Source organism: Apteryx mantelli, chromosome 18 (genome assembly GCF_036417845.1).
Source record: "Apteryx mantelli isolate bAptMan1 chromosome 18, bAptMan1.hap1, whole genome shotgun sequence".
Taxonomy (NCBI): domain Eukaryota; kingdom Metazoa; phylum Chordata; class Aves; order Apterygiformes; family Apterygidae; genus Apteryx; species Apteryx mantelli.
Window position 1 is genome coordinate 907492 of NC_089995.1, and position 26202 is coordinate 933693.

General features: G+C 50.5%; 1 protein-coding gene across 2 annotated transcripts in view; it reads right to left on the minus strand.

Moving 5' to 3' along the window:
• Nucleotides 1-21325, minus strand: part of L3MBTL1 (L3MBTL histone methyl-lysine binding protein 1) — a 32341-nt gene extending 11016 nt beyond the window's left edge. The window contains exons 1-13 of one of the 2 annotated variants that reach the window (XM_067307419.1): nucleotides 21268-21325; nucleotides 11839-12001; nucleotides 10800-11023; nucleotides 9753-9897; nucleotides 9456-9594; nucleotides 8594-8717; nucleotides 7840-7927; nucleotides 5477-5568; nucleotides 4698-4802; nucleotides 3340-3475; nucleotides 2687-2778; nucleotides 1455-1606; nucleotides 301-377 (exon numbers count right to left, since the gene is read on the minus strand). In XM_067307419.1, coding sequence (XP_067163520.1) covers nucleotides 301-377; nucleotides 1455-1606; nucleotides 2687-2778; nucleotides 3340-3475; nucleotides 4698-4802; nucleotides 5477-5568; nucleotides 7840-7927; nucleotides 8594-8717; nucleotides 9456-9594; nucleotides 9753-9897; nucleotides 10800-11023; nucleotides 11839-11974 — 1510 coding nt within the window. In that variant the 5' untranslated portion in view covers nucleotides 11975-12001; nucleotides 21268-21325. Of the gene's footprint in view, nucleotides 1-300; nucleotides 378-1454; nucleotides 1607-2686; nucleotides 2788-3339; nucleotides 3476-4697; nucleotides 4803-5476; nucleotides 5569-7839; nucleotides 7928-8593; nucleotides 8718-9455; nucleotides 9595-9752; nucleotides 9898-10799; nucleotides 11024-11838; nucleotides 12002-21267 lie in introns of both variants that reach the window. The other variant, XM_067307418.1, reaches the window with a different exon arrangement.
• Between the last annotated feature and the right edge of the window lie 4877 nt (nucleotides 21326-26202).

Genomic DNA, 26202 nt, shown 5'->3' on the forward strand with positions numbered 1-26202 from the left:
ATGTGCCACTATTTTCTAATGAACCATGACATACAGAGTACAGAGGAAGCAAAAATGTCTGGGCCTGCACTGGGGCTTCCTGACAACTCCACTTGGCCTGATAACAATGCTGCTGCACCTGAACAAAGGTACAAGATCCCTGGCCAGTACATGCTGCCTCCTTGGCACAGAAATCTCCCAGACCTGCAGGCGAGCAGAGGCTGTCAGGTTTAAGCCCCTGGGCACCCTTGTCTCCCCAGGCAAAGCCTGTCCCCAACGGGATGCGCTAATGCAGGCTGTGCTCCCTGGCCACCTACTCACCTTGAGGAGGTGTAAGGGGTTTGCCATGCTCCTGACACCATCCGACTGGGTGAATATATGGACTGCTTGGGTCACACCTGCAAAACACACCTGTACACTTATGTGGCAGAGACACCTGGCTCATCACTGCTGAACAGTGCAGGCTGTCAGAAACCGGGGCATGCTGCCTGGCAGCACAGCCCAGGCCTGTGTAACCTGCAAAAGGCCTTGCATGAGCTTGGGTCTTTTACAACACCCTCATTGCTGAATAGCCCAGGGGACTGTGGAGTCAAGGGCTAGAGGAGGGGGGCTCCAGCTCACAAGAGCAGGGCATGAACCCTGACAATACGTCCTGGGTGCAAGCTCCGCAGTGGAGCTGCCCAGGGAAAAGTTAACGCTTTGCTGTAGGAAGGGAGACATGCCATGCATTTCCAGAGCTCAGAGCAGGCAGAGCTGAGTGGCTGGGGAGCTCAAGTACTGGTCATGGCCCCCAAATAGATCGTAGCTACTCAGATGCTCCTGTTTCGTGGGTCTGCCCTGGGGCGCAGCACACAGGAGCCATTTCTTGTGACCAGCATTACCTAGCAAGGAGCAAGCAGCAAGGGTCAGGCATTTAAAATGATTGGTGCAGCAACAGCTAAAGAAACACAGCTCTTCAGGCAGGGAACTGAAGCAAGCAAGAAGAGAGAGAAGATCTGCAGGCTCTGGCTATGAAGCAGGATGGATGCAGACTTGGTCTCAGGGCCCTGACTGCACTAATCGGCCTTAACCAGCCTTGGCCAGCCTCATCTGCAACCTCCCCTCCCACATACGCACACACCCTCTGCCCATGGCCCTGCAAGCTCCTTTTAAGCTTAGGCCTTCAGCCTTTGCTTTGGTGACATTGTAGGTGGCCCTGCCTGACACTGAAGTGGGCTCCAGGTCCAGGTCAGGGCTTGTGTTCAGGCCTGTTTTAACCTCACGTTAATGGGAGAGATGTGCTTACATCCTAGAAAGTAACAGTGATATGGGACAGGAAAAGGTTTCTCCTTCAGCACAGGTAGGCAACCCTCTGCCCTATCAGGCCACTGCTGGCCTGGCATTTTGGGATCATCCCAGAGCACCCTGTCACTCTTGCTGAAGCAGCAGCAAGGCTCCTTGTCAGCACTGGTGTCCAGGAGCCTCTGTGTGCTTACCAGTAGTCATAAGTATCATCCCAGTTGTCAAAGTGCACCAAAAAGCGATTGTCCACCACATCCGTCACTGTGGCGACACAGATCAGGGAAGGGTTCATGCGGTCCACGGCTTCGAGCTTCATGCCCACCTCAAAGCCCGGCGGAGCCTCATGCTGCAGGAGAGAGGGGACAGGTTTTGCTCACGCCCGTGGTACCAGTCGCCCTCCTCACCACTTCCCTCACCTGTGGCAACACAGCGCCTCCCCAAACTCTCCCAAAATAAAACTCAGCCCTGGCCTCCACCTGGGGTCTGTGACCACTTAGGGGTCCCAGAGGGCAGCACCCTGCTGTGCACAAGAAAACAGACACAGGGTAAGTAACTTGGCTTGGCCACACAAAGAAAGAAGAAAAAAACATCTTCAGACCCTCAGGATCTTCTATAAGCAGTAAGCTCCAAGACAGCAGCAGTCTCCAGCTTATATTGGTTCAGATTTTGTCACAAAATACTTGTTTGCAGTCATGCTCCTCCACTGTTTGCAGCTACTAAATCCCCTAGGCAGGAGGACCTAGGATGGGGCCCTGCACCCTACCTTGCCTTTATTTCTTGGATGCAAAATCTGTGTAAAACACTGCATCACACACACTAGTGGGATCATTGCAGCAATCATACATCTCCACCTTGGCAGGGATACATCATTTCAAGGAGGAGGATTTAGACATAATAAATAACTTGGAGAGACTGATTTATCAATAGATTGAATTTCCTCTGCAACTAACAAAAAAAAACCATCAGCATTTAGCATTCCACCTGTATTCTCCCTTTCTTTACCCAAGCTGCCATATGAAAAACAAAGGTCAAGAGAAAACAGAGACAAAAGAATTATACTGATGAAACATTAACTGTTGGGGTTTCTTTTTGGCAAAACAGATTGGAAAAAAGGCTAATTCTTCCCCACCAGTACATCTGGGAGAGCTGTAACTGTACATGAGATGGATCTGGTGTATCAGACCCACCCCAGTTTTGAACAGACCAGACTAGCGTCCAAGTTGCAGATCCTCAGTAGCAAATCATATCATGTCTCATTAAGCAATGCCAGCAGTGCATTCTCCTGGCCCTTTGCACTGGGGGGGATCAGAGGCATGGGGTGGATGTTGAAAAGCCCAAAACTGGGGGAGGGATTGGGCTGGGATGGATGGGAAGAAGTTACACTTGAACCTGTAGGCTCTGGCAGGAAGGAGAAGCTGCTACTCACACTGTTTCGGATCACAAAGAGGTGCTTAGGAGCTGCCTGAGCCTTTGTTATCTTCAGGTAGTTTGTCCAGCTGAATTCTTCCTCCTTATAACCTACAACCCCTCAGGAAGGGAAAGGAGAGCAGCCAGTTCATAGAGATCAGCCAGGAGGCCACATGGCTGAGCCCAGCCACCCAAGTCTGGCCAGCCCTCGCCCCGCCAAGGCTGCCTCACTATGGGAGAAGGGGCCCTAGGGCACCCTGGGAAATCCGGCAGCCTGGCCACATCCGGCACAGGCCAGTGGCTTGTTTCAGAGGAATGCTGAGAAATGTTAGCATTGGAGTGGAAATCCAGCGCTTGGTTCCTCCTTGGAGAGCTCTGGTCCCAGATGTATTGTGGGGCGCATTGTGTTCTGCCCAGGGTGCTGCAGCCGCTGGGCTCCAGCAGCGCAGTGTCATCCAGGGAAACAAGGCTTTGCCCCAGATGGGAGCAAGCCAAGCTCTTTAGTGGCAACAGGTACCTGCAGGGCTGTCCTGCAACAGCCCCAACACAGCAGCATCCCTCCTCACCCTCCTGGAACCACCCTGGCCCCTAGATCCCACCTGCAGTTTGGGGGTCTGCTCCTCATCCCCCTGTTCGACAGGGCCTGCAGACCCAGACTCTCCAACTCCTTACCTTTCGGGGGCTGGAGTTTGTGTCCTGTCTCCTCAAACCAGCCAGCAGGGTGGATGTTGGGGGAGTCAGCATTCAGCCAGAAATCATGGCATTCAGAGTAGCCATCAAAGTGAAGGCGCATCCGGTAACCACACACCTACCAGCAGGGAGAGCAGAAGGGAAGGACCATGGAAACCTCTTGATGCCCTGGCTGAGCACCGCTTACACCTACCTTCCCACCTACAATCTCAGTGTATCACTTAGGGAAACCAAAAGTCATATTAATAGGCCAGCCCCCTGAATTGGGAGGCACAAGCCAATCCCAGGAGGTGTTCAGCATGAAGCAAGGAAAGTGTTGAGCCATCACGAAGCCGGCCCTATACACTGGCATAGGAGGAAATGGGAACAGGACAAGAGACAACGGGTACAAACTGAAACGCAGGAAGCTCCATCTGAATCTAAGGAAAATCTTTTTTACTGTGAGGGTGACTGAGCACTGGAACAGGTTGCCCAGAGATGTTGTGGAGTCTCCATTCTCAGAGATATACAAAAGCTGTCTGACATGGTCTCAGGCAACCTGCTCCAGGTGACCATGACTGTGACTCTGCTTGAGCAGGGGGTTTGAACCAGATGATCTCCAGAGCTGCCTTCCAGCCTCAGCTGTTGTGTGATTCTGTGAAATGGTCGGGCACATTGCCAGATCCAGCAAGTGCAAAGATTCCCTTTTCTGCACCTGTGGGAGATTCCAGCACAGGGTTTTGGCTGGATGCCATGCTGTTTCGGTGAAATCTCTCCAGCAGCCACTGCTGTATGGCCATTCTCCCTGGTTCCCTTTGGGCCCTGGGAGCACTGTGAGGCAAGGCTGGTTTTGGGGCATGACACATGGCTGAGCTGAGAGCCCCAGAGACAGTGGGCCTCCACTGACAGAAAAAAAGGGATACCTCCCAGAAGAAAAGGGATACCTCCACACCATCCACCTCCAGGGGTCAGACTTATCTGAGAGGCATCAGCTCAAAGGTAAGAAGCTGTTGCCATTGCTATGGCCTCTCTGCCCCATGGTGAAGCCATAGTGTCACCTTGACACCCTGTGTCAGTGTGATGGAGAGACTAACTACACTTGGAAATGGCAACTGCTCCCCAGTGTTATCTCCTGTTCTCCAGAAAACAGCAAGAAACCTCCAATTTCCTTGACTGAGGTGCCAAAGTGCCAATTCATTCTGTGCCCAGCAGTGCTGGCAGTGATGTGCAGGTGAGGACCCAAAGCCCTCTGCCAGCCTCCTTGCAGCACCTCCTCTCCTGATGAGCCTTCCACTGCCTGGGCATGAGGATAGCAAAAGAAGGAGCCAGAGGATGCACCCGCAAAGCTGGAGGCGCCTTACCTCAGCCACAGTAAGGATAAAGTACATAGATGGGTGCTGTGGATCGATCCCCTCCAGCTTCATCCCCACTTTAAAGCCATTCTTGTGCTGCGAAGCTACTTGGTACTGGAAACACAAATTAAACTAAAATGTAAAAAACAACACAGGTAAAGGGGTCTAGAACAATCCCATGGAGCAACCGTCAGGTAATGGGAGCTTCTGGGCCCAGGAGATGGTAGGCAACAGGTTATGTCGTCAGCCAAATTTTAATCCTTTCTCCGTAGAAAAACACATTCTTCCATCTACCTGCGGGTTTGCTTCTCTCGTTGTTGGCAGGGCAGGGTGTCCCTGGGCCACTAGCCCACTTGAGAGCTGCACAGCACTGGGGCCACGGGAGAGCGGGGGCACTGGGGTCTGGGCTCCTATCATGCCCTGGTGAGCACCCAGCCAGAAGCAGAGGTCCAACATGGCACACGGCTTCCCAGAGCACTCACGCATGGACTCAGGGAAGGCCTGGAAGGGCTCCGCCACCCTTCTAGAGCCACCAGGGTCTCCCAGGCACACATGAGGTGCAGGGCTGGGGGACAAGACCCCACCGGGGAGCAGCAGTGGGGATAAATCACAACTGGAAGGCAGTGGGACTAACTGGTCACCTCTGGATGAAGAAAGGAGCTCGCTTATTGCACAGAGCCCCGCAAAATAGGGAAGCAAGGAAGAGAGGAGAAAGAGGAGGGGTGGGAAAAAAAGGGAAAGAAAAGAGAAGATGAAAGAGGGAAAAAGACAGGAAAATCCCAACTCACATCCTGGAAGAGATCTAAAGGGGCAGCGACAGCTTTCTGCTCCTCCAGGTAGGACGCCCAAGACCAGCCTTCTTTCTTCTCCTCGCTGGCACCTGAGCGCAGCACAAACGCACACACAAGAGGCGCTGCTGAGGGTCAGCTCCAGCCCCAGTCCCTGCCTGCCTCGGGGCAGTGCGGAGGGCAGGTGAGGCCATGGGTCCCACCGGGGCCACATCCTGCTCTCGCACACAGTCCAGCATTCCTATGAAGCTCAGCACCACCCTACCAGAGCCCCTTCACCAGCAAACCTGTCTGGCTGTCCGACAAGGGACAGAGCCGAGAGGCCCCCTCTCACACAGGTCCCCATGACCCTAAATGTCCTCTGTCACTACACAAGTGCTCTGGCAAGGTGTCTGAGAGCCCTCGGGAGAAAAACCATCCTGCACAAAGCATGTCGGGAGACCTATACAACCACTCCTCCTCCAGCTGGTACATCCAAAATGGCCACAACATCCAACAGGAGGTCACCCCCAGCTGCAGAGGGGCTCCTGGCCAGTCAGGCTTGCAGCAGGCTAACCTCCCACGGCAGCCGGGGCAGAGCTGCTCTGGAGGCACCAGCTCTGCTATCCTCTACTCTGAGATACCTGCGTAAGCCCTCCTCAGCAGACCAGGGCCACCCTGATGCCCTAGGGATGCATTTACTCTTAGCATACTCATGAAAGAAGACAGCATCCTCCCTTTGTAGGCAGGAAGGTGTCTCTTCACACACTCAGTCCCTTGGGAATGCCACAGAGGCCTTGCCCAAGGCACATAAGACACACCCAAAATCTCTTGCTCTCTAGCCACCCTCTCCCTGCTCCTTAGCATCTGAAGGGATTCTGTGAGTGTGATCTCTAGTCCAGCACAAAATAATTCGCAGTTACATAGCAGCCATGGCAGGCAGCCTTCTGTAGGGCAGGCCAAGGATGCATGGGGAAAACAGACCAACTCCTTTCTCCTTTCTTCCCTTGGGTTTAGAGGAGGCAGAAAAGGAAAAAATGAAAACTTGTGGAAGAAATTGAAGCTGAGATTCAGTGAGCAAGGATACTAACTAACAAAGATACTTTATTTAATGCTCAAGAGTGGCAAACACCTGTATTATTATTTAGCACATAGAAGAAAAACTGAAAGGCACATTTGGGTAAGTACAAATTCTGCACTTCTGGACAAATGTACCTAGAGATAGAACTCTGATGCACTGAAGTATCCAAGTGTGTATTTTGTCCACTGATGTATCTCTAAAATAAAAGAAAATAAAATGCTGAAAATTACAAGGTTCAATGATGCTTACTTGTAAGCAGCAAGAAAGGTTACATGTTCAGGGCTCAGAAACAATGCAAGTAGAAACCTGCTCTTCCCACAAAGAAAACTAATGTTTGTAGAGCAAGGGACCTGGCAAGCGAATATGAGCTCCCTATTTAATGGGTTAACTCAGTGTAACATCAAAAGATTGACTTATTCCAATAACCTGGCCCCTGTTAGAGTCCCTACACTTGGCTGTTGGGGGGCTTCCAAAGTGCAGCAGGAACAATTTCATTTTAAAATGACTCTAAAAGTGACCTTTCACTATTCAAAGAGGAAATATTCCCCATAAATGTTTATGTCCAATATTTTCCCAAGTTTTACTTTCTTCCCTATCACAATGTAAGGGAAAAACAAATGAAGCAAACACTGCATCCCTCAGCCTGTCTCTTTTCCCTCAGTGCCCACAGCTCTGTCTTTGAGATCTGCTCTGACATGGTCTAGGAACAGCCCACCTTGTGAGATGACAAAATGGCAAGGCCTCAGGCTTCAGCAGCATCAGACCTACAGGAGCAGCCCCCAAACTCATGGTGTCTGGATCATGTGAGGGATGTTCCCCATGAGACTGTGAAAAGTGGGGCAAAGCCAGATGTAGCACACAGTCACACTACAGCTCACGATAGCATCTCTCAGAGCAAAATGGGATCATCATAAACAGCATATTCACAAGCAAGTAATAAAATCAGCTCCCAATGGGAGGGACCAGAAAGCACTGTACAGTACGGCCCAAATCCTGAAAAAGATACAGCTGTACACTTGTAAGGGTGCACCCATGGAGAGAAAGAGAGGAAGGAGAGAAAGGGAAAGAGACAGGGAGAGCAGGAGCAGCAAGCAGAGGAGCTTACAAGCCTTCAGGAACAGGTACCGGCTCACGGCACTGTGTGTTTGACTCACTGCTGGAGCACCATAATGCTAGCCCAGCTCCTCAGCACTGCAGAGGGATCCTGCAGCCTCCGCTGTGTGGCCCCACTCACTTCTGCGCAGGCAAGAAGGAGCCATGACGGCAGAGCGCTCACCCCACAGCCCACCCAGCCCCTCCATACCATGCTGGCTCCCATTCCATGCTTCAACGTCTGGATTGCTGATGGCAGGGTCTCCTGCAGAATTTTTCCTCTCTTCCTGCTTTTCCTCCTACGCATGAGAGCAGACAAAACAGAAGCCCATCATGTTGAAAGTCATGGATTCCTGTGCAAAGATTTACACTGCGTACTGTACCCTCAGGCCTGTGCCATAAGGGGCGTCCACAACATCCATGAATTAGATGATGCTTAGTCCAGAAATGGGTGTCCAAGAGGATCTGGTGATGGGAACCTGAGGGGGATTTTGGTGCTGAGTGGTAGCAACCACAATTGGTTTGAATCTGCTAGAGGCAAGGCTTGCATGCACAGCTGTTCTTTGGCTTGTCAAAGTCACTCTCCCTTCCCCGGGATATACATTATACACACATCAGACAGATGCTCTCTTACTTCAACACTGAGTTTGGTGGCCCAGACTCAAGAGACCAGTTGGGAGAGCTCAGCACCTATAACCCAATCAGTGTATGCCCAGCGCTGTATAATCCAGCATGTTCAGCATGCCAAACAGCAGGCCAAGTGTCTAGAAGCCACGACAATCCACACATTCAAGTCTTTTTGGTGTTAACAGCTTCTTGTTACCACTTGGACACATAGCTGGCATGGTACTAAGAAGCACCGATGAGAATTATACACACTTGCACCAGATACATGGGTGGTCCTTGGCCCACCCCAATATTGTCATGTACACATGCAAGCACATGCACACCCTCCATCTTCCTACCATTTGCTCTGATTCATATTCTTCCTCTGAAGGGCTCTGGTAATCCTTCCTCTTTCGTTTCTTCACTGGCTTGAGGATTTCGGTGACATTGGTGCTGCTGGCAGAGTTTTCCACAATGACAGACCTGCATGGAGGAAGGGAGAGTAAATCACTGCAGCAGAGCATGTGGCAATAGCTGGGGTGGCAGTCAACACAACTGCAAGAGAGTGACTGCTACAGAATCACTGTCATCCCATTTCTTACATACGCATACATTTTCATTCCTCCTGACTAATGTATGTACTCCTCTTAGAGAAAAGTTGCCAAGAGGTTAGAACCAAGGGACAGGTCTGAGCCACCCTCACATGCTCTAGTGTCAGAAACCTGGACCTGGGGATCAATCAAAAGAGATCTAGTTTTGTAGCAAGGCTCTAAGCTGCATCAGAATCGCTCAGAGATGATGGAAATCCAGTCCTGGGAGTCACACCTTGCACTCGGTGACACCTCAGAGAACATGTCGGTAAGGCGGCAGGTTGGAAATCCCCTCCTGACCCATGCCTCTGCGTGCAGTTTGGCCTGGGAGCACCTCTTGCAGCACCTCCCACAGCAATCCTGCGCCAGTAGCTGCACATTTATGAGGCCACAAACTAGGCAGGAGAAAATCTGGCTTTCTGCGACTCCTGCTGCCTCTTGGGACAGGACTTCATACCCCCAAGCTGCAGCCAGGGCACCCTACCTAAAGGAAAGAGGGAAACAAATGGGGTCCCCAGCACCCGCCAGAGAGAGATGCACCTGCATCCCTTGCTGGAGCACACACAGCGGGGAGGGTAAGCAGACAGACAAATGGTTATAGCTCTTGTGGCACAGACTCCCTCTCCTTTACCTTTCTTTGAACTGCTGGTGACAGTGTTCACTGCAGAAGCCCCTGCCTTCCCGGGTGCCATCCGAAACATGTCTCCGGCCACAGGTATCACAGTGGCACATGCTCTCTGCTGTTGGCAGCTTGGGCTGCTCTGTTACATCTGAGTCAGGAGAGACAGAAAAGGAGCAGTGAGGCCCAAGGATCAGTGAAGGAAGGAGAGCAGGAAGCAGTAGGTATTTGCCTCACTCAGGGTCTAAGCCAGACAGTACCTGCTGCATGATGATACCAACCCCAGAAGTGCCATAGTGGTCCCCTTACCCTGAGCAACAGTAGGATTGTCCCTGCTGGTGGGTGGCACCTCTGAGTCCCCGTCTTTCTCTGGGTGACTCTCCTTAATAGGTTCCCCTGGAGGCATCTTATCAGCGCTCACCACCTTCAGTGTCCCATACTCATTTATCCGAAACTATGTCATAGACCCAAAAAAGAGAAAGAAAAAAGTTAACAAGGAGGATAGAAATGTAACACAACAGCTAGTGGGTGCATGTGAGCTCTGAGAATGAGAGGGACATGATGTTCAACAAAGGGACAGCTCTCCCAGAAGCACAAGGCTGAGGGTAGCAATGATGGAGCCAAGCACAGCATTGAAGTCACCTGTCCTGCTGTCCTTCCGTGCAATCTTTGCTGGCTCTTGAGCCTGCCAGGCTGGTGTACTAGCAGGGAGACACATGGCTCAAGGAGATGGATGAAGCACAAGAGAGAAGGCAGCCCCCAAATCTCCCCTGCTTTCTGCCTTCTTTCTGCCTGCTGGTGAGACCAGCACCAGCTGGCAGCATCAAGGGGGCAGGGCAATGGCTGGAAGATGTGGTGCCCTGGGCCTGAGAGCAGCTGAGAAATTGGAGGAGAGAAGATGCACTTTGTGCAAGCTGTTTCATGCTACCAGGCCGCCACACTCCCTAGCCACAGTAGACCTAAGGCACCCATTGTCTGATGAGTGCAAGGCCACTGTTTCCAGTGTGAGTGCAGGAGTTTGGGCAACTCCACAGCACAGCTTGGAAAGGCAAGACATCCTGCACAGCAAGCAGCATCCCTCTGCCACCTGTGCAGGACAGAGCTGCCACAGTCCCCAGGTGCCATGCGTGTGCTCTCTCTGTTAAACTCACAACACAGTGTTGCTGGGATTAGGGCACAAGAAAAGCCTTGCAGAGTAGGAACAGCTGAGGGATGCAGGTACTGCTGGGGCTGCAGGTACTGCCAGGGTGGCCACATCACAGCTAAGTGGTCCCTGGCCAGCACAGGCCTGGGGCCTGCCACTGACAAAGGCAAGCGACTGAGGGGGCAAACATGGTGGCCCAAGGTTACACTTACCCGCAGGTTACTCCCGGGCAGAGTAGCCACCCCATCTTTCCACTCCAGCACACGGACTGTGTTGCAGGTCTGCACCCCACTGATCTGGGGGATGACAGTGGCTGTGATGGGCTCATTCCCGGCTCCCCTGTCTGGCCTCTCGATCCCTGTGCTTCTCTGCGGCTCCCGGGGGAATCGCTGGATTTCTAAGGCGCTCGCAGGAAGGTTGATGGTAGTGGCATTTGCTTGAGATGAGAAGAAAAGAAACAAACAACCAGAGACACACAGAAAACTCTTCATAGATGCAAACAAGGCACAACAGCAACACAGCAGCTCCAAGCAGCACAAAGTGATGGAGAGGGGACAGTCTCCCAGCCAGGGCCTCAGTGTTCTAGGCTAAAGTATCCATGAGCAGGTAGTGTGACTCAACGGGATCTGCAGCCAGAGGCAGCTTCTGCTAGGGGGTGGCACCCACACTATCCACATTCAGGAAGATTGTACTTCAGCCTCACCTCAGCCTGTTCCCACAGCCAGGATGCCCAGTTGCGGCAGGACTGTAGTGGTGAGTACCTGGATCGCATCTTGCAGATCAGTTTCATTTTAAAGGAATGCAGTATACAGGCCAGGGCCACTCTACAGTGGGAACTAAGACTCAGCGAGCAGGAAAAACTGGGAGATTTGCTTCAAAAACACATCCCTGATCGCACCTAAATGCTACTGTAGGCACATCCAGGTTGGTATGGGCTTTGCCTGCACACATCCTGAAAGACACTGATCAGCTGGGCCAGACCAGCCCTAACACAGCAGCTCAGGCACCCACATGCACTGCCAAGCAGGCGTCCAAGCTCAGCACACTGTGCTGCAATGGAACAGCAGCCCTCAAAGATTAGGGCTTCAGTTTAAGACTTAGGAGATTTTGATCTGCCACAGAGATGGTGACAACTGCACAGCTTTGCTTCCCAGGGCTTGCAAGGAGCACAGACACACACAGAGTGTGAGAGGAGTGATCCACGATGAGAAGGCTGTGGAGGCAGCAGATACAGAGGACAATCCCACGTACCTGGTATGATGAAGGCAGTCGTTGGCAGGTGGGTGCTCTGCACAGTGCTCTCACTGGTGACCACGTGGACGCTAACCTCCCCAGCAGGATTCCCCTTCGTGCTTCTCACAACTTCCATCTCTGCTCTGCTGTCCATCACCTTGCCTGGGCACGGAGTGTAAAACTGGAAGGAAGAAATCAAGTTGGGTAGTACAAATTTGACAAAGGAGCGAGAAAGAGACTGCGGAGGATGGTCCCTTTTCACTATTTCCTAGCAGGACACCCTGTAAGACACATTAAAGCACCACTTAGTGGAGGAGTGAACCCAACAGAGAACAGCGTAACAGTCACTGCTGGTACCAACATGATCTAGGAAAGCCTTTGCTGTGAGATCCCAGCTCAGAGCCTGCAAACACCAAAGGGTTTTTCTTACATGGCACCACCAAAGAAGGAATGAGTGTGGCGGGTCCCACCACAAGCAACAGCTGTTCCTGGCTCTCTCTGGGGCTTGTACCACTGTGATGGGGCTTGTAACTGCTGGTTTGGGAACCCTTACCCAGGAGAAGACAGAGGTCCCTAACCTCCCCTTTTTAGTTCTCCATCTGGGCAGTTACTCTCAATTTTCTTCTAATTATCTATAAGACTGCATTTCACAAGTGACATGAGTTAAGCAGGAGGAGGACATGAAGTTCATCACATACAACCAGGTTTTTCACACAGTCAGCAATGTTCAACTTGTTCAGCCATGAATTTGAAGAAGCAGGTCAGAGCAGGTCAGAGAAAGCATGTCATGGCCTGGAGAGCACTTAAGAGGCCTTACTGGCCCTGACCAGCCTCACCTGGGGTCTGCACCCATACCTGTCTGTAGGCCCAGGAGCTCCTGCTGCCTTCAGTCCCTGCTTGAGCTATGTTAGAGGAGTACGGTTTTCCAGCTCAGTTGTGCCTAGTCATGGACTCTGATCCAGATCCCAACCTGCAGCTGACTTCCCAGCTTGACCTTGGACCTGCCTGGCAATTACTGGACCTGACCCTGAGATATGAACTGACTTCTTGGCTTGACCTTGGACCTGCCTCATCACCATGAGCTTGCCTGGTGATCTGGACTCTTGGTTGAACCTGGGTGCCATCCCTGGCCTGCCTCACTTGGGTACTGTGGGACTGAGCCATGGCTGGCAAGGCTCCTGTCCTGCCAGCTGCGTTATCCACCTTGGCTCCCCATCCTCACCTCCATCCCTGGAAAGGTGATGGAGCAGCTCATCCTGGAGGCCATCTCCAAGCATGTGGAGGAAAAGAAGGTGATCAGGAGTAGTCAGCATGGCTTCACCAAGGGGAAGTCATGCTTAACCAATCTGATAGCCTTCTATGATGGAATGACTGGCTGGGTAGATGAGGGGAGAGCAGTGGATGTTGTCTGCCTTGACTTCAGCAAGGCTTTTGACACTGTCTCCCATAGCATCCTCATAGGCAAGCTCAGGAAGTGTGGTTTGGATGAGTGGACAGTGAGGTGGATTGAGAACTGGCTGAATGGCAGAGCTCAGAGAGTTGTGATCAGTGGTGCAGAGTCTAGTTGGAGGCCTGTAGCTAGCGGTGTCCCCCAGGGGGTCAGTACTGGGTCCAGTCTTCTTCAACTTCTTCATCAGTGACCTGGATGAAGGGACAGAGTGCCTCCTCAGCAAGTTTGCTGATGATACCAAACTGGGAGGAGTGGCTGATACACCAGAGGGCTCTGCTGCCATTCAGAGAGACGTGGACAGGCTGGAGAGGTGGGCGGAGAGGAACCTCATGAAGTTCAACAAGGGGAAGTGCAGGGTCCTGCACCTGGGGAGGAATAATCCCATGCACCAGGACAGGTTGGGGGCTGACCTGCTGGAAAGCAGCTCTGCCGAGAAGGACCTGGGAGTGCTGGTGGACACCAAGTTGACCATGAGGCAGCAATGTGCCCTTGTGGCCAAGAAGGCCAATGGTATCCTGGGGTGCATCAGGAAGAGTGTTGCCAGCAGGTCAAGGGAGGTGATCCTCCCCCTCTACTCAGCCCTGGTGAGGCCACATCTGGAGTACTGTGTCAGTTCTGGGCTCCCCAGTACAAGAGGGATGTGGCACTACTGGAGCAAGTCCAGCGTAGGGCTACAAAGATGATTAGGGGACTGGAGCCTCTCTCCTATGAGGAAAGGCTGCGAGAGCTTGGCCTGTTTAGCCTGAAGAAGAGAAGGCTGAGAGGAGATCTTATTAATGTGTACAAGTATCTAAAGGGAGGGTGTCGAGAGGATGGGACCAGACTCTTTTCAGTGGTGCCCAGAGACAGGACGTGAGGCAATGGGCACAAACTGAAACACAGACAGTTCCATCTGAACATGAAGAAAAACTTCTCCACTGTGAGGGTGAGAGAGCACTGGAACAGGTTGCCCAGAGAGGTTGTGGAGTCTCCTTCTCTGGAGATTTTCAAAACCCGCCTGGACGCGATCCTGTGCAATGTGCTCTAGGTGACCCTGCTTGAGCAAGGGGTTTGTATTTAGATGATCTCCAGAGGTCCCTTCCAACCTCAACCATTCTGTGATTCTGTGATCCCTTAGGGAGCAGCCCACCCTTGCTGTGCCCTGACAGAGGCAACAGTATCAACAGAAGGGGAGCTCCAGACTAAGGTTCATTTGCAAAGTGGAGGCACGAACAACATTATTTCCTGGTGTTCAGAGAGCATAAGCAAGGGAAGATTTTTAATATTGCTCCTATCCTAATGAAAAATGCAATGTAAACACAGAGCTGCAATACTAAAGACAGCAATATCATTAGATTCATTCAAAGAAGATAGGTCTCTCTGTGTCTACAGAATTTGACAGTCTAGGTATCATTTCAATGTTGTTGGTCCCAGAAACTGCTAGAAACTGAGGATGCTGGGCTGGGGAAGGGTTTCAGACCTGCCCTGTTTCCTGTGCTCTCTTGAAGTGCCTGCTACCAGCTGGCCACCCTTGGAGATGGGATGGAGGTGAGGCTGCCCTTTGGACTAGCTGGCAGGACCATGCTCACATCTTGGTTGTTTCTGCAACCTGAATTTGAAAGAGAAGGAAGCTACATGGAAAAGGGGAGCACTGCACTGAAGCTCTGTTAAATAAAAATATGCTAGGCTACAAAGTCCCAAGTTTGGCGTTATGAACCCTGAGACAACAATAAAAGAAAATTTTGTTACAACCAGACTGAAGAGTGCAATGGTGGACTCATGTAAGGGGAAGATTTACTTTGGGGGCCAAATATTCTTTTTCCTCTCTCTCAGAATGCTGTCAGATTTGTGATTGGAAATATTTCACCTTCAGCTGATAAAGACCTCTAACATGCTCTAGAGGCAACATCAGAAAGGCACTGTTAAGTAGCAGGAGGACTGAAAGAAGTGAATAACTCAGCTAGACACCTGACTTCAACTGAAAGTCAAAATGAAATGGGCAGCCAATCTGTTGGGATGCTTCCTAATACACACCATGCACCCATCTGCTTTTCTAGCCACTTAAATCTGATAGGTAGCCTTGATTCATCATTTGGGTCAAATGTTTCTAGGACAGCTCCTAGTTTTGTGTGGGCAGCTGGCTTTTCTTCATTTAAACAGGACTCAGTACTCTAAATGCCTATCGAACAGAAAGCAAGAGAGAAACAACTAGTTCCAGTGCCCAAGCTAGGTGATGCTCAAACTTGCCTCACCTCTGTACAGCAGTCTATTCTGTGAACATAATATCAAATAATAGCACAGGAAATAAAGAGCAGTAATTATCATGTGTCAAACACTTTCCAAATCCTTGCAGGGCTGCATGCTGATTATGTTCAGACTAGTGCTCTTTTGCCTTAAAACCTAAGTAAACAGAATGAATTTGGATTATAAGACTGCACCATCATTATTCCTTAAGCTATAATAACTTAATAAGTGAGATTTAGGACTCAGGTACAGACAGTCCCTCCTCCAACAACCTCCCAGGAGAGGCCTTGCTGCAACAAAGGCTACATTCCCCCACTCCATCCCACCACAGTCAGGCAGCCCAGCTTGGAGATCAGGAATCAGCCGAACAGAGCTCAAGGAAGACTGAGGAGCCTGTCCAGCCCACAGCCCTGCCCTGTCACTCAGTTGTCTCTCTGCTTCTCAGTGGCAAAGGGTCTGTGCTTCCCCAAGCACCTCTGGCCACTGCAACACTGCCCTTATTGGGAGAAACCTTCTCCTAATGCCTTGCCCAAGTTCCTGCCCTTTAAGCACAGGTGGAGCACAAATCCAGTAAACAACCTTCCCAACACGTGTCCTGCTCCATTCCCCAAGGGAGCTAAGACTTTGAGGTTTTGGATACCACAAAACCTTGAGGTTACAGACATTTCGAGCCACATTTTTCTTCTTTTAAGATCAATGGGGCAAGATGGGCCCAAAGCTATTACAAGGCCAAATACAAGTAATGAGAACACTGTTGGGATGAACGTGTAAGCACATTGTTGCCACAGCTGAAACCCATTGACTCCCAGGGGCTCCCAGCTCTCCTCATGGCCTGCCATGGTGTTAGACAACAATTCACCATCAATGTTTCTGGTGTTGAGCATAGCATACATTGCTAAACCTGTAAGTCAGGATTTCTTAGATTTCCCTGGCACAATCAATCTCAAATCCCAGAGTATCGTTCTGGACCATGGTGCAGCAAGCGTCAGGAGCTGCACTTGCCAAACAGAGATTGGCAAAGAACCAGAGCTCCTTCCCTATATCAAAGGAGTGAGAATCAGGGTTGGAGCTGGTGTTTGTAGCTCACAGTTTTCAAAGCAATGACAGTTTTAACCTCAACCCCTGCCCCCCAGGGCAGCCCAACATATTATGAACTATTTTGGGTGGAAAGTAGCATCTGAGGAAGAGAAAAGGAGAGAGAGAACAAGCATCTCTGTAAAGGAACACAGCTGCAGCATGGCCCGCCTTAGCGTTACTGTCGCGGCAGAAGTGAAGGCACTGGCACACAGCCCTTTGGGCAACCCTGCTCCCTGAAAGCAGGACCTCTGACAAACAGCTGGGAGGTGAGGCTCACAGCTGAGACAAAGCACAATTTACCATCCCTGTTGCTTCAGTGTGTGGGGCCAGAGCCTTGGCAGGTACTACCACCCCAGCAGTCTTTTCAAAGGGATCTCCTGCAAGCCCTCATATGACCAATGATTCACAGGATCATTCAGGTTGGAAGGGACCTCAGGAGGTCTGCAGTCCAACTCCCTGCTTGCAGCATGGCCAGCTATGGGATCAGACCAGGTTGCTCAGGGCTTTATCCAGCCTGGTCTTGAAAACCTCCAAGGATGGAAACCGCACAATCCATAAATTAACACATTCCCTTTCTGGGGGGCTGTGCTGCTGAACAAAAAGTGTGTTTATTTTCTAATTTTTTTATTTAGTTGGGATCTTCAAAAGCTGTTGGCCTGCATGTGCCCCAGTGAAGTCTGAGAAAACTCTGCTGGCCCCTGACAGGATCAGAGTTAGGCCAACGCTTAGCAGCTTTCGAAAATCCCACCACCCAGATTTCAAAGTATCAACCAATTTTAGAGGTGCAAACTATTTTTGACATATTAGCGAGGTCCTGAGTTCTCCATTTTTCATGGTATTGAGCCTAACTCTGTATGTCTTACAGAGAGTGCAACCAGACTCGACTCCCCAACAAGCCTGCAATTTAGTCTTTCCTTGGGTTATTTTGCAGATAGCTAAAACTCGGTACACCCATTCCCTCTCCCTCACCTTCTGCTGAAGGACAGCAAAGAACCTTGGGCTCCCACTCTGGAGTCCAACAGAGAAGCCAGAAAGGAGAAAAACCATCCCAGGAAAGCCTGGCCACACAGACAGGACTGATCTGTGGTCTTTCCAGAGACCACCACAACATGCTGTCTGGAAGAAGGAATTTCTCACAAACTCCCAAGAAAACTTTCATCTGGAAATGCTCTCTTTTTTGGCCAACTTTCCTCCAGGAAAGCAGGTTTTGCAAGCACTTTCTCAGTGCATATGTATGTGTATACAGCCATCTGTCTGCAGCCAGTTCAGTACCCATCAGCCTATTTCAACCAGTTTTGACAGTGAGATAGAGGTCTCTGTCATAGAGGTTTCTGTAATAGTAAAACCTTCAGGTCTGAGAAACAAACCATCTGAATAGAGAACAGAGTCTCTAATATTGCCCCTCTCCTCCCAGGGAAAGGCTTCAGCACGGAACATGAGCTGAACTTACTAAACACCAGCGAACAGCAGTATACAAATATTCACACATACTGGGGAATCAGGCTGCAAACCACAACTTCACTAGTTATGCTGCTCACAAAGTTTTTACCTCATTGAACAAAAAGCATTAGCTTTTAGTACACCAGTACCCTGAGCTGGTGGCACAGGGATTTGGAAAGCAAGTATTTCTATCATTGCTATACCCAAGAGGCTCCAGTTCAGCCATGACCTCAGAGCTGCCCTCTTCCAAAGTCGCAGCAAAGCTGTAGGATGATCTGCTGTTTGCAAATAGTAAGGATATGTTCAGGGCAACAGGCCATAAGGGAGCATGGAGAGAATCAGCTCCCAGCTCGGAGACACTATACAGCCCTGAGAGCCAACACTTTCTAAAAATCACAGTCCATTCAAAATATGCATACTTTTTCATCATAAAATTGGCTTAGAATAACCAGATTTAAAACAATATTAACGTGTATATTGGCTTTGTGGTTTCTGAGGTTTTAAAATGGTCTTGAATTATTTTTTTGAGAATTTCTTCCTCAACCAATGCAGACAACTTCTCCACCTTTAACAGCAGCTGAGATGTGGACTATTAATTGCCTCCAGTGGCAAAACCTAGCCTTTAAGAAAAAGCACCACCTGGGATCATGCTAAAACTACAAGTGGTAAAACAAGAGCACTGTGGAGACACGGTCAGCTGGGAGCTGCTTCCTTGGATCTTCCTCTGTCTTTTGGCATTGCGCAGGACAGATGTTTAAGCAAGAGACTATCAGCAATGCAGAAAGTATTTGCTCTGTATGCACACTGGGGCACACTCAGTAACACCCCTTGCACAGGCAGGTGGCCCAGTGGAGTAAGACAAACACACACGACTGCCCTTCCAAATCTGACTGCTGCTTAGAGCCCAGGAGGAAAAATGTTCTCTGGAGGTTAAATCAGTGGACACAAAATCCTTCTTCTTGCAGTTTTGCTCAGCAAGGGCTGAGGTTTAGAGTGGACTGAAGCTGATTTTTTTGGCCCTTCTTTCCGCTGTGATATTTATCAACATTGCAAAACAGGGTGAAATGCCCTTTAGAACACTGAGAGGCTGTTTGTATTGTACATTTTAAAACACTGAATAGATGCTGTGAGCACAGAGATAGGAGAGAGGAGGGCAAGAAAGCAAAAAGCTGCCTTAGCTTTAGGTTCAGACACAGCTAACAAAGCAGAGACACTCGGAACTTTTCTCCCAGCAAACTTCAAGTGTCCCCAAAGCACCACCCTCCCCAAATGGCTCTAGGTGACACCATCCAGGTCCGCTGCTGAGGCCAGAAAGCATCCTGAAGCCTTGGTAGCTCCAATTAGATGTGGACCCCAGGCCACCGTGGTGAGATGGACAACAGGGCTGCCTGTGTCCCACCTTACACGTCTGCTGCCACAGGCCACTGCCTACTTAGTCTGTGCCAGACTGGATGTGGGATCCAGCCCTGTATGGATTTAGGGTATAACGCAGGGTACTTTTTTGCACACGAGTACAAGTTACACTTAGTAATAGGCAGAAGCATTCAAAGAGAATTGAAACATGGTCCCAAAATATTTCAAAATGTCCAGCCTTTTATCTTTTTGTATAACTAATAAGGAAATAAATACAGAGCCTGTCCTAGAATGTGCAAAGCCTTCTTTCCATAGCCTGGGCTGTTCAGCATCCCCCTAGGGAATGCAAAGACCGGACTAATGTCCTCCATCCTGCAGGTCACTTTCAGTGACTTCAGTGGTGTCATCTTCAGGCTCCAGGACAGCATGTTTTCATGCACTGTTTGAGAAACACTAAAAGGAACATTGCCAAGCATCCACCCTGGAAGGGACTTCCAACCTCTGCGTATCCCAGAAAGAACCCCAAGAAGAAGCAGTCCAATCCCCAGCCCCCGCCCCAGCTGGAGTCACTGGACACAGCAGGTAAAGCTCCACGTGCCACTCCTGGGTAACTGCTGGGGACAAGGTGAGAGCACCGCGAACAACACACAGATACTGTTCCCACTACCACCACAAGTCAGCAAAGAGCTTCGGGGGAGGGAAGAGACTTGTTCCCTTCTCCTGAGCAAAGCCCCCGGGGCAGGGAGTATGGGACAGCCCAATGCAATCCTCAGCAATGCCAGTTCACAAGAACTTCCTCCGAAAGAGATGCAAACCCACATGTAATTTTGGGGGGAATGCAGTAATCCCCCCCCCCACCACGTTTAGTGTAATGGTTTGTGCAGAAATAAAATACCTTTGTTGCACATAAATGTAACAGTCATAACATGGTGCAAGGCAAGCTCTCTCACACCTTCTGCTCTGCGGGCTTGCGGGCAGAGGGAGAAGAGCCTCGGGTGCATGCAGGCAGTGGTAGGGCCCGGGCCTGCTCAACTCTCACCGGGCTCTGCAGGGGACACGGGGTTGCCACCGCCCGGCGCGGCCCGCGCACCCCGGGTCAGGGCCGACGGCCGGGGCTGGCACAAAGGGACGTGGCCCAGGGCCTGCCCGCACCTCCTCGCGGAGCCAGCCTAAACCGCAGCGTGACCAAGGGCAGCAGCCTCCCTCCTTCCTCCATGTTAACCGCGTCCAGAGCTGCAGGGCGGCGGGGCGGGGCGGGGCTGGGCCCCGCTGCCAGGCCGGGAGCCGCGGCAGTGCACCCCGGCGCGGCCGGCGCGGCCCGGCACCCAGCCCCGCAGGACCGGCTGCCCCCGGCTCGGCAGCGGCGGCCAGCAGTAGAGGTGACTTTTTATAAACGTCAAAATGGCGGAATTTTTTTTCCGCTCTCTTAAAAAACCACTCTCTTGTACACACGAAACTGCCGTTTCCTCCAGGTGGGGGGGGAGGGGTTGCGCGGAGGAGAAAGTTTGCCGGAATAACCCTGCCCGCCTCCCCCCCGGGGTGCCAGCCCCCCACTCCGCACCCGCCGGCGCCGGGACGCCGCCGCCGGCCCGGGCAGAGGCCGCGGGGCCGCGCTCGCGGCACCGATCAGAACAGCCCCCGGGGCGCGTCGTGCCCGCCGGCCCCGCTCGCTCCCGCCTCCCGCTTTGCCCTTTGCAAGACCAAAGTGCACAACTGCTTTATTACCAATCTTTGCTTTTTTTTCAAAGGAAAAAACAAAAGCCGAGGGAAGCAGCCGCAGCGGCGAACCCGCGCTGCCGCGGTGGGGGCGCGCCGCCGGCTGCCCGTCGCCCGCCACGCGAGCCGGGGCGCGGCGCAGGGACGGGGCCGCGACTCCGGCAACGCCTGTCCGCCGCGGGGCTTACCTAGAGCGGCGCGGCGGGTCCCGGGCGGCAGCGGCGGCCGGCGGCCCGCGGCCCGGGCGGGGCACGGCGGGGCGGTGCTGGCGCGCTGCAGCCCGCCCGAGCGGCGCCGAGGCGGCCCGGGCTCGCGCTGCGCAGGTCCGGGCGCGCGGGCCCGGCGGGCGCTGGGGCGCTGGCGGGCCCGGCTTGGCGGCGGGCCCCGCGGCGGGCGAGAGGGGGGCGGCGGAGCCCCGCGCCGGGGCGGCCCGCCGCGCTGGCCCGCACCGGCACGGCCGGCCGGGGGGTGCGGGTGTGTGTATGCGCGCGGGTGTGTGTGTGTGTGTGTGTTTTGTGTGCGGGGGGCGGTAATTGGGCAGGTTTCAAATGTATGTCCTTAACGAGCGCCGTCGCCATGGTAACCCGTGTATTCCTCCACGCTGCAGTGTCAATTTTTAATCCCACCGCATGATTTTGGAGGGGAGCTGCCTCGCAGTGGAAGTTGGGTCGCCATGGTGACAGCACAGCTCGGCCCGGCCTGGCTGCACGGCCCTGAGTGGGCCAGGCTGGGGCATTGACACCCAGGGGATGAGGCCACCATGGGGACCTGGCCAAGAAGCTCCCAGAGAGGAGCAGCCCCCAGACACTCACAGAGAGGTTTAAACAGCTCAGCGCCAAACACCTGGGCCAGATGGTGCCCTTTGGGTGGGATTCTCCATTACTGCTCGCTTCCTGCCCTCAGTGCCCTTGTCACTCGCTCCAGACACTGCCAGGATGGCCTGGCCTCTGGGAACAGCACACAGCAGGGCTCCGTGGGGCCAGCGTAGCTGTGTGGGGCTGCAACAGGGACACCGAGAGTGATGTGCTGTGGAAGAGGTGGCCTGGCCATGCTGGCAGCTGCTACCGCACGGGGCAACTTGATAGCTGCTGTGTGGAACTGCAGACATGCAGCCCGGCGTGGACTGCCAGCACTGGCAGGATGCATGGATATAGTGCTCAGCAGCTTGGGCACAGCTTGTGGTGCCAGCTCTGGGCAAGCAGGAGGAGTGTTGCAAGCCTCTCAGCAGCAAAGGAGCCATTCCTTCAGTTATGTCCAAGCCCTGGAGAGCCACGATGGCCAAGACAGGGCAGCTTTGGCAGTTGTTGGAGGCAACAGCCTCATTCAGCAATGCTGACTGACCCCTTCATCTTTGTAAAACTGTTTAACTTTGGCCAGGAACAGTAAATCCAGCTCTGCCACCTCATCTTTCATCCACCCCTTCCTATGGCAGGAGTGGCCAGGCCCAAGCAAAGGCATAAAGCTGTTTTTCCCACGTTATTGAGAAGTCTGGGGGTGGCACTGGTGAAATTAAAGCAAATGTTGAGCTCTGGTGTCCCAGCATCTCACATCCTTGTTTTGCGCTGGGACTTTGGAGTGGCTCAAACAGTTTTCACTGTTTCTCTGTCTTAAAACTTAGGCTTCAAACTGGGTTACGTGGGGCAGGGGGGTTTGAAAGGTGGAAGCTGCTTTCTCTCCAAGACACTAATATTAACCTAACCCCCTTGGAGAGCAGTCAAAATCCATCACTGGCAGTAACGTGCCTACCTCTTACCTAGCAGCTAAGAGGCTCCAGAGATGGAACCACTGCTCCAGGCCTCAGCTGAAGGAGACAGGCAAGAGGGCATGTGCTTTCGCAGTGGAGAGGGGCAAGGATTGTCTACTTAGCACTCATAGCGCAGACACAAAAATAGCTGGAAAAAATTAAGACAATCCAAAAAGGTCACTAAAAAGCAAAAAGGATTGCTTTAACTAGCTCTTTGGAGGAAATGTAGGACTTACTCTTGCACAGTGCCGACATCTGGGTAGTGCTTACTAAGTGGTGCTCTGGTCAAAAACCAGTAAAGCGAATTCTTCCACCCTCCAGCACTCAATGGCTACTTAGAGCACCACACAAAAAATGCCTTTTACACACTTACACAATGTTTGTCCTACTTAGGAACAGAAGTTGGGTTTGGAAGGAACCAAGACTGGAAACATAAGGACCAAAGAGTGCAAAAGGCTATAGACCTGGTGAGAACAACACTTAAAGTATCTTGGCAGGGTTGGGAGAGGAAACTGTCTGCTCACACTGCAGGCCAAGTCCTGCCATGCTGAACTGAATGGCCATTAATATTCCTGCTCACTGCAAGGTTCAAGCTCTTTGTTTCTAGCATGAGTACCTGCCAGTCTTTCATTACCTTGAGTTTTGTACCCCAACATTTTTGATACATTCAAAAAGAAAAAGATCAAATTGATCACTCATGAAGTAATTGGATCCTGATAATGAAGGAATAACATAATAAAGGTCACATATAAATGCTTTTATATACTGCTGTGGGAAGTTCAAATTGATTCAAATCAGGAGCAGAGTGCAACTCAGTCACTTGAAAAGCAACCCAGCATTCACCTTCTCTACTTTGGAAGCATATCCCATAGAGTCCCTAATCCTGCCTATGCTTGTCATAAAAATTCATGACTTGAGAATATTTAACTCCTGCAAAAAAGCTACTTTAGAGGGAAAAAAGAGAGGGTATTCCTGGTTTCACTATGGGCTCTCTGGATGATGTAGTACAAGACCATTTCACCCTTGTGTGCCTTAATTTCCATTTCTGTACCCTGTGTTGTAAAGCATCTTAACTTTTATTGATTAAAACTTAGCTCGTAGTAATGCTTTTATATATTTTACATGGTAATCAGACTCCACTGTGCCACTTATGCCACTAGACCTAATTAGTGCAGACTGCAACAGAGCTGTGCTTAACAAGAAATACCCTTGCATGCAGTAGGCCACTATTAATCTCGATACATTCTTCTGCTATTCACACAACAGCAATACCCTACAAGTGGTTGTGCCCACCAGTATTATGCTCACCTACATTCATATCCTACACTCATTTGACCCAGTAGCCTGAGACCTTACAAAGCATGAAGCAATAGAAATACAAACTGGAATGCTTGACTTTTATTCCTGCTACTTACTCACTGCATAAGGCACTTCAATTCTTTTCCTTGGTTTCACTGTCTGTAAATGGCTTTTATGTACAGATAACTACAAAAATGATTCTGCTTATGATTGTCAGACACAATAGGCGATACCCAAATTACGGCACATGGTAGATTACACTTTCAACTCACAGCACGATTTTTAATGAGCAGCAAACAGACCAAGATGAGATGACTTAAGATGCTCTTTCAGAAAGCTTTCTCCTGTCTTCTGAGTTCCTGTCAGTGCTTACTCCACCACAGGAGTGGCATGAGCCACAGCAAAGAAGTCCAGCAGAACAGAAGCTGTCATCACAGGGCAGCTGCTGCATATTGCCCTCCATCCACTGCCATTGCCCCTCATGTTAGCTGTACAATTTCACTGCCATACCACTATGATCACATGAGACTCTTTGCTACACTATTTCCCTCTTTTTGGTGTTGAGCAACGATGCTGACAACTAACACCAAGAGGAACAAATGTTGCGCACAGTAAAGCTTTTTGCACTTTAAAACAGTCATTTCCAGGAGCAACATTACTCTTTGAACAGCAGAACAATCTAGCAGAACAATCAGGTGCAATTGTGCATTGTGGGTTACATGAAGTAGATGAGACATGATCTTTTTCACACCTGCTTACCTAATGGCACTAACATATATTATTCATACATACAGGATGATCTTGTTTCAGGAGCTGCACACAACATTAATAAATCTACCACAGGAAAATCCCCACTCCCAGCTCCACCCACATGACAGTAGTCTTCATCTTCCAAGCACATCTGATCCTGGCTTCACTTGCAAAACTTTCTCTCCATTATTTATGTATATTTTGAACTGAAATCACTGTACTCAGTTCCTGCCCACAGACAAAACATTTAAGCAAAGTTTAGGTTTTTGCATTATTATTTTTGAGTAAGTATTTGAGATGTTTTACATTTAAGTACACCTCCCTGCAATAGCCACTTTCGATGAACAAGAGGAAGAGGATTTATCTCAAGTCAGAATCACACAGAACTGTATGCCCAAATCTTGCATGTTAATGAGAACTGTTGTGAAGTACATCCCAAAGTACGGATTAGATGTAGACATCTTATTGCCACTGCTTTTTCAACTGTGCAGATCATACCAATTACTGCATTGTGTGTTGTTTTTTTTTTTTTTTAGGCCAGTGCACCTACGATTATCTAACCAATATATAACCAATAACATGTTACTGAAAGATGTAGCTAAAAGGCTAGAAGCTTAAGAGCAGCTTGTTATTTCAAAGTTTTATTGGATTAAGCTCAAATCCCACTAAATCATGCAAAATGAAACAACTGAAACTTCCCCTTCAACATCTACATACATATTTAGCAAAAAAAAGTGTGAAAAGGCCTCGAAATTGAGAGCCAACATTCTATTCGATTCTAACCACACCTAACCCCAAAATAAAACATGGGGAAAAAGGGTTGAACGTAATGTTAATGGATGCCATTACAATCCCCAAAAGTTAGAATTCTTGAATTGTTAATACCTTCCACTACATAAAGCAGTATTTATATTATTTGTGCTTCTTACCTGTGTAAGATAATGGATTCCTATTCATATTAAATAGACATTATACACGCATAAGAAATTCAGCAAAATCTGCTGTGTTGTGGGAAGTTTACCTCCTGATGAACAAGATTTTAGTTAGGCACCTCTCAAATTACTAAGCTTTTTGCACCATCTTTGAAAAACATACTGAATATCAGCTCAGCTAAATTTTTGGTATTTCTAGGCTCCTGAGCCAAATTCCCACTTTTCCAGCTTTTGCTCTTTGACTTAAACATATTATTCTATTGATACCTTCACTACAAACCCAACCCAATGAGATTTTGGAGTAGGAACTGCAAACAGTTCAAGCTATTCCATCTGTGAAATAATAAATTCTCCCCATTCCTCATGCTAACACAGCTAGAGTATTGCTTTGGACATGA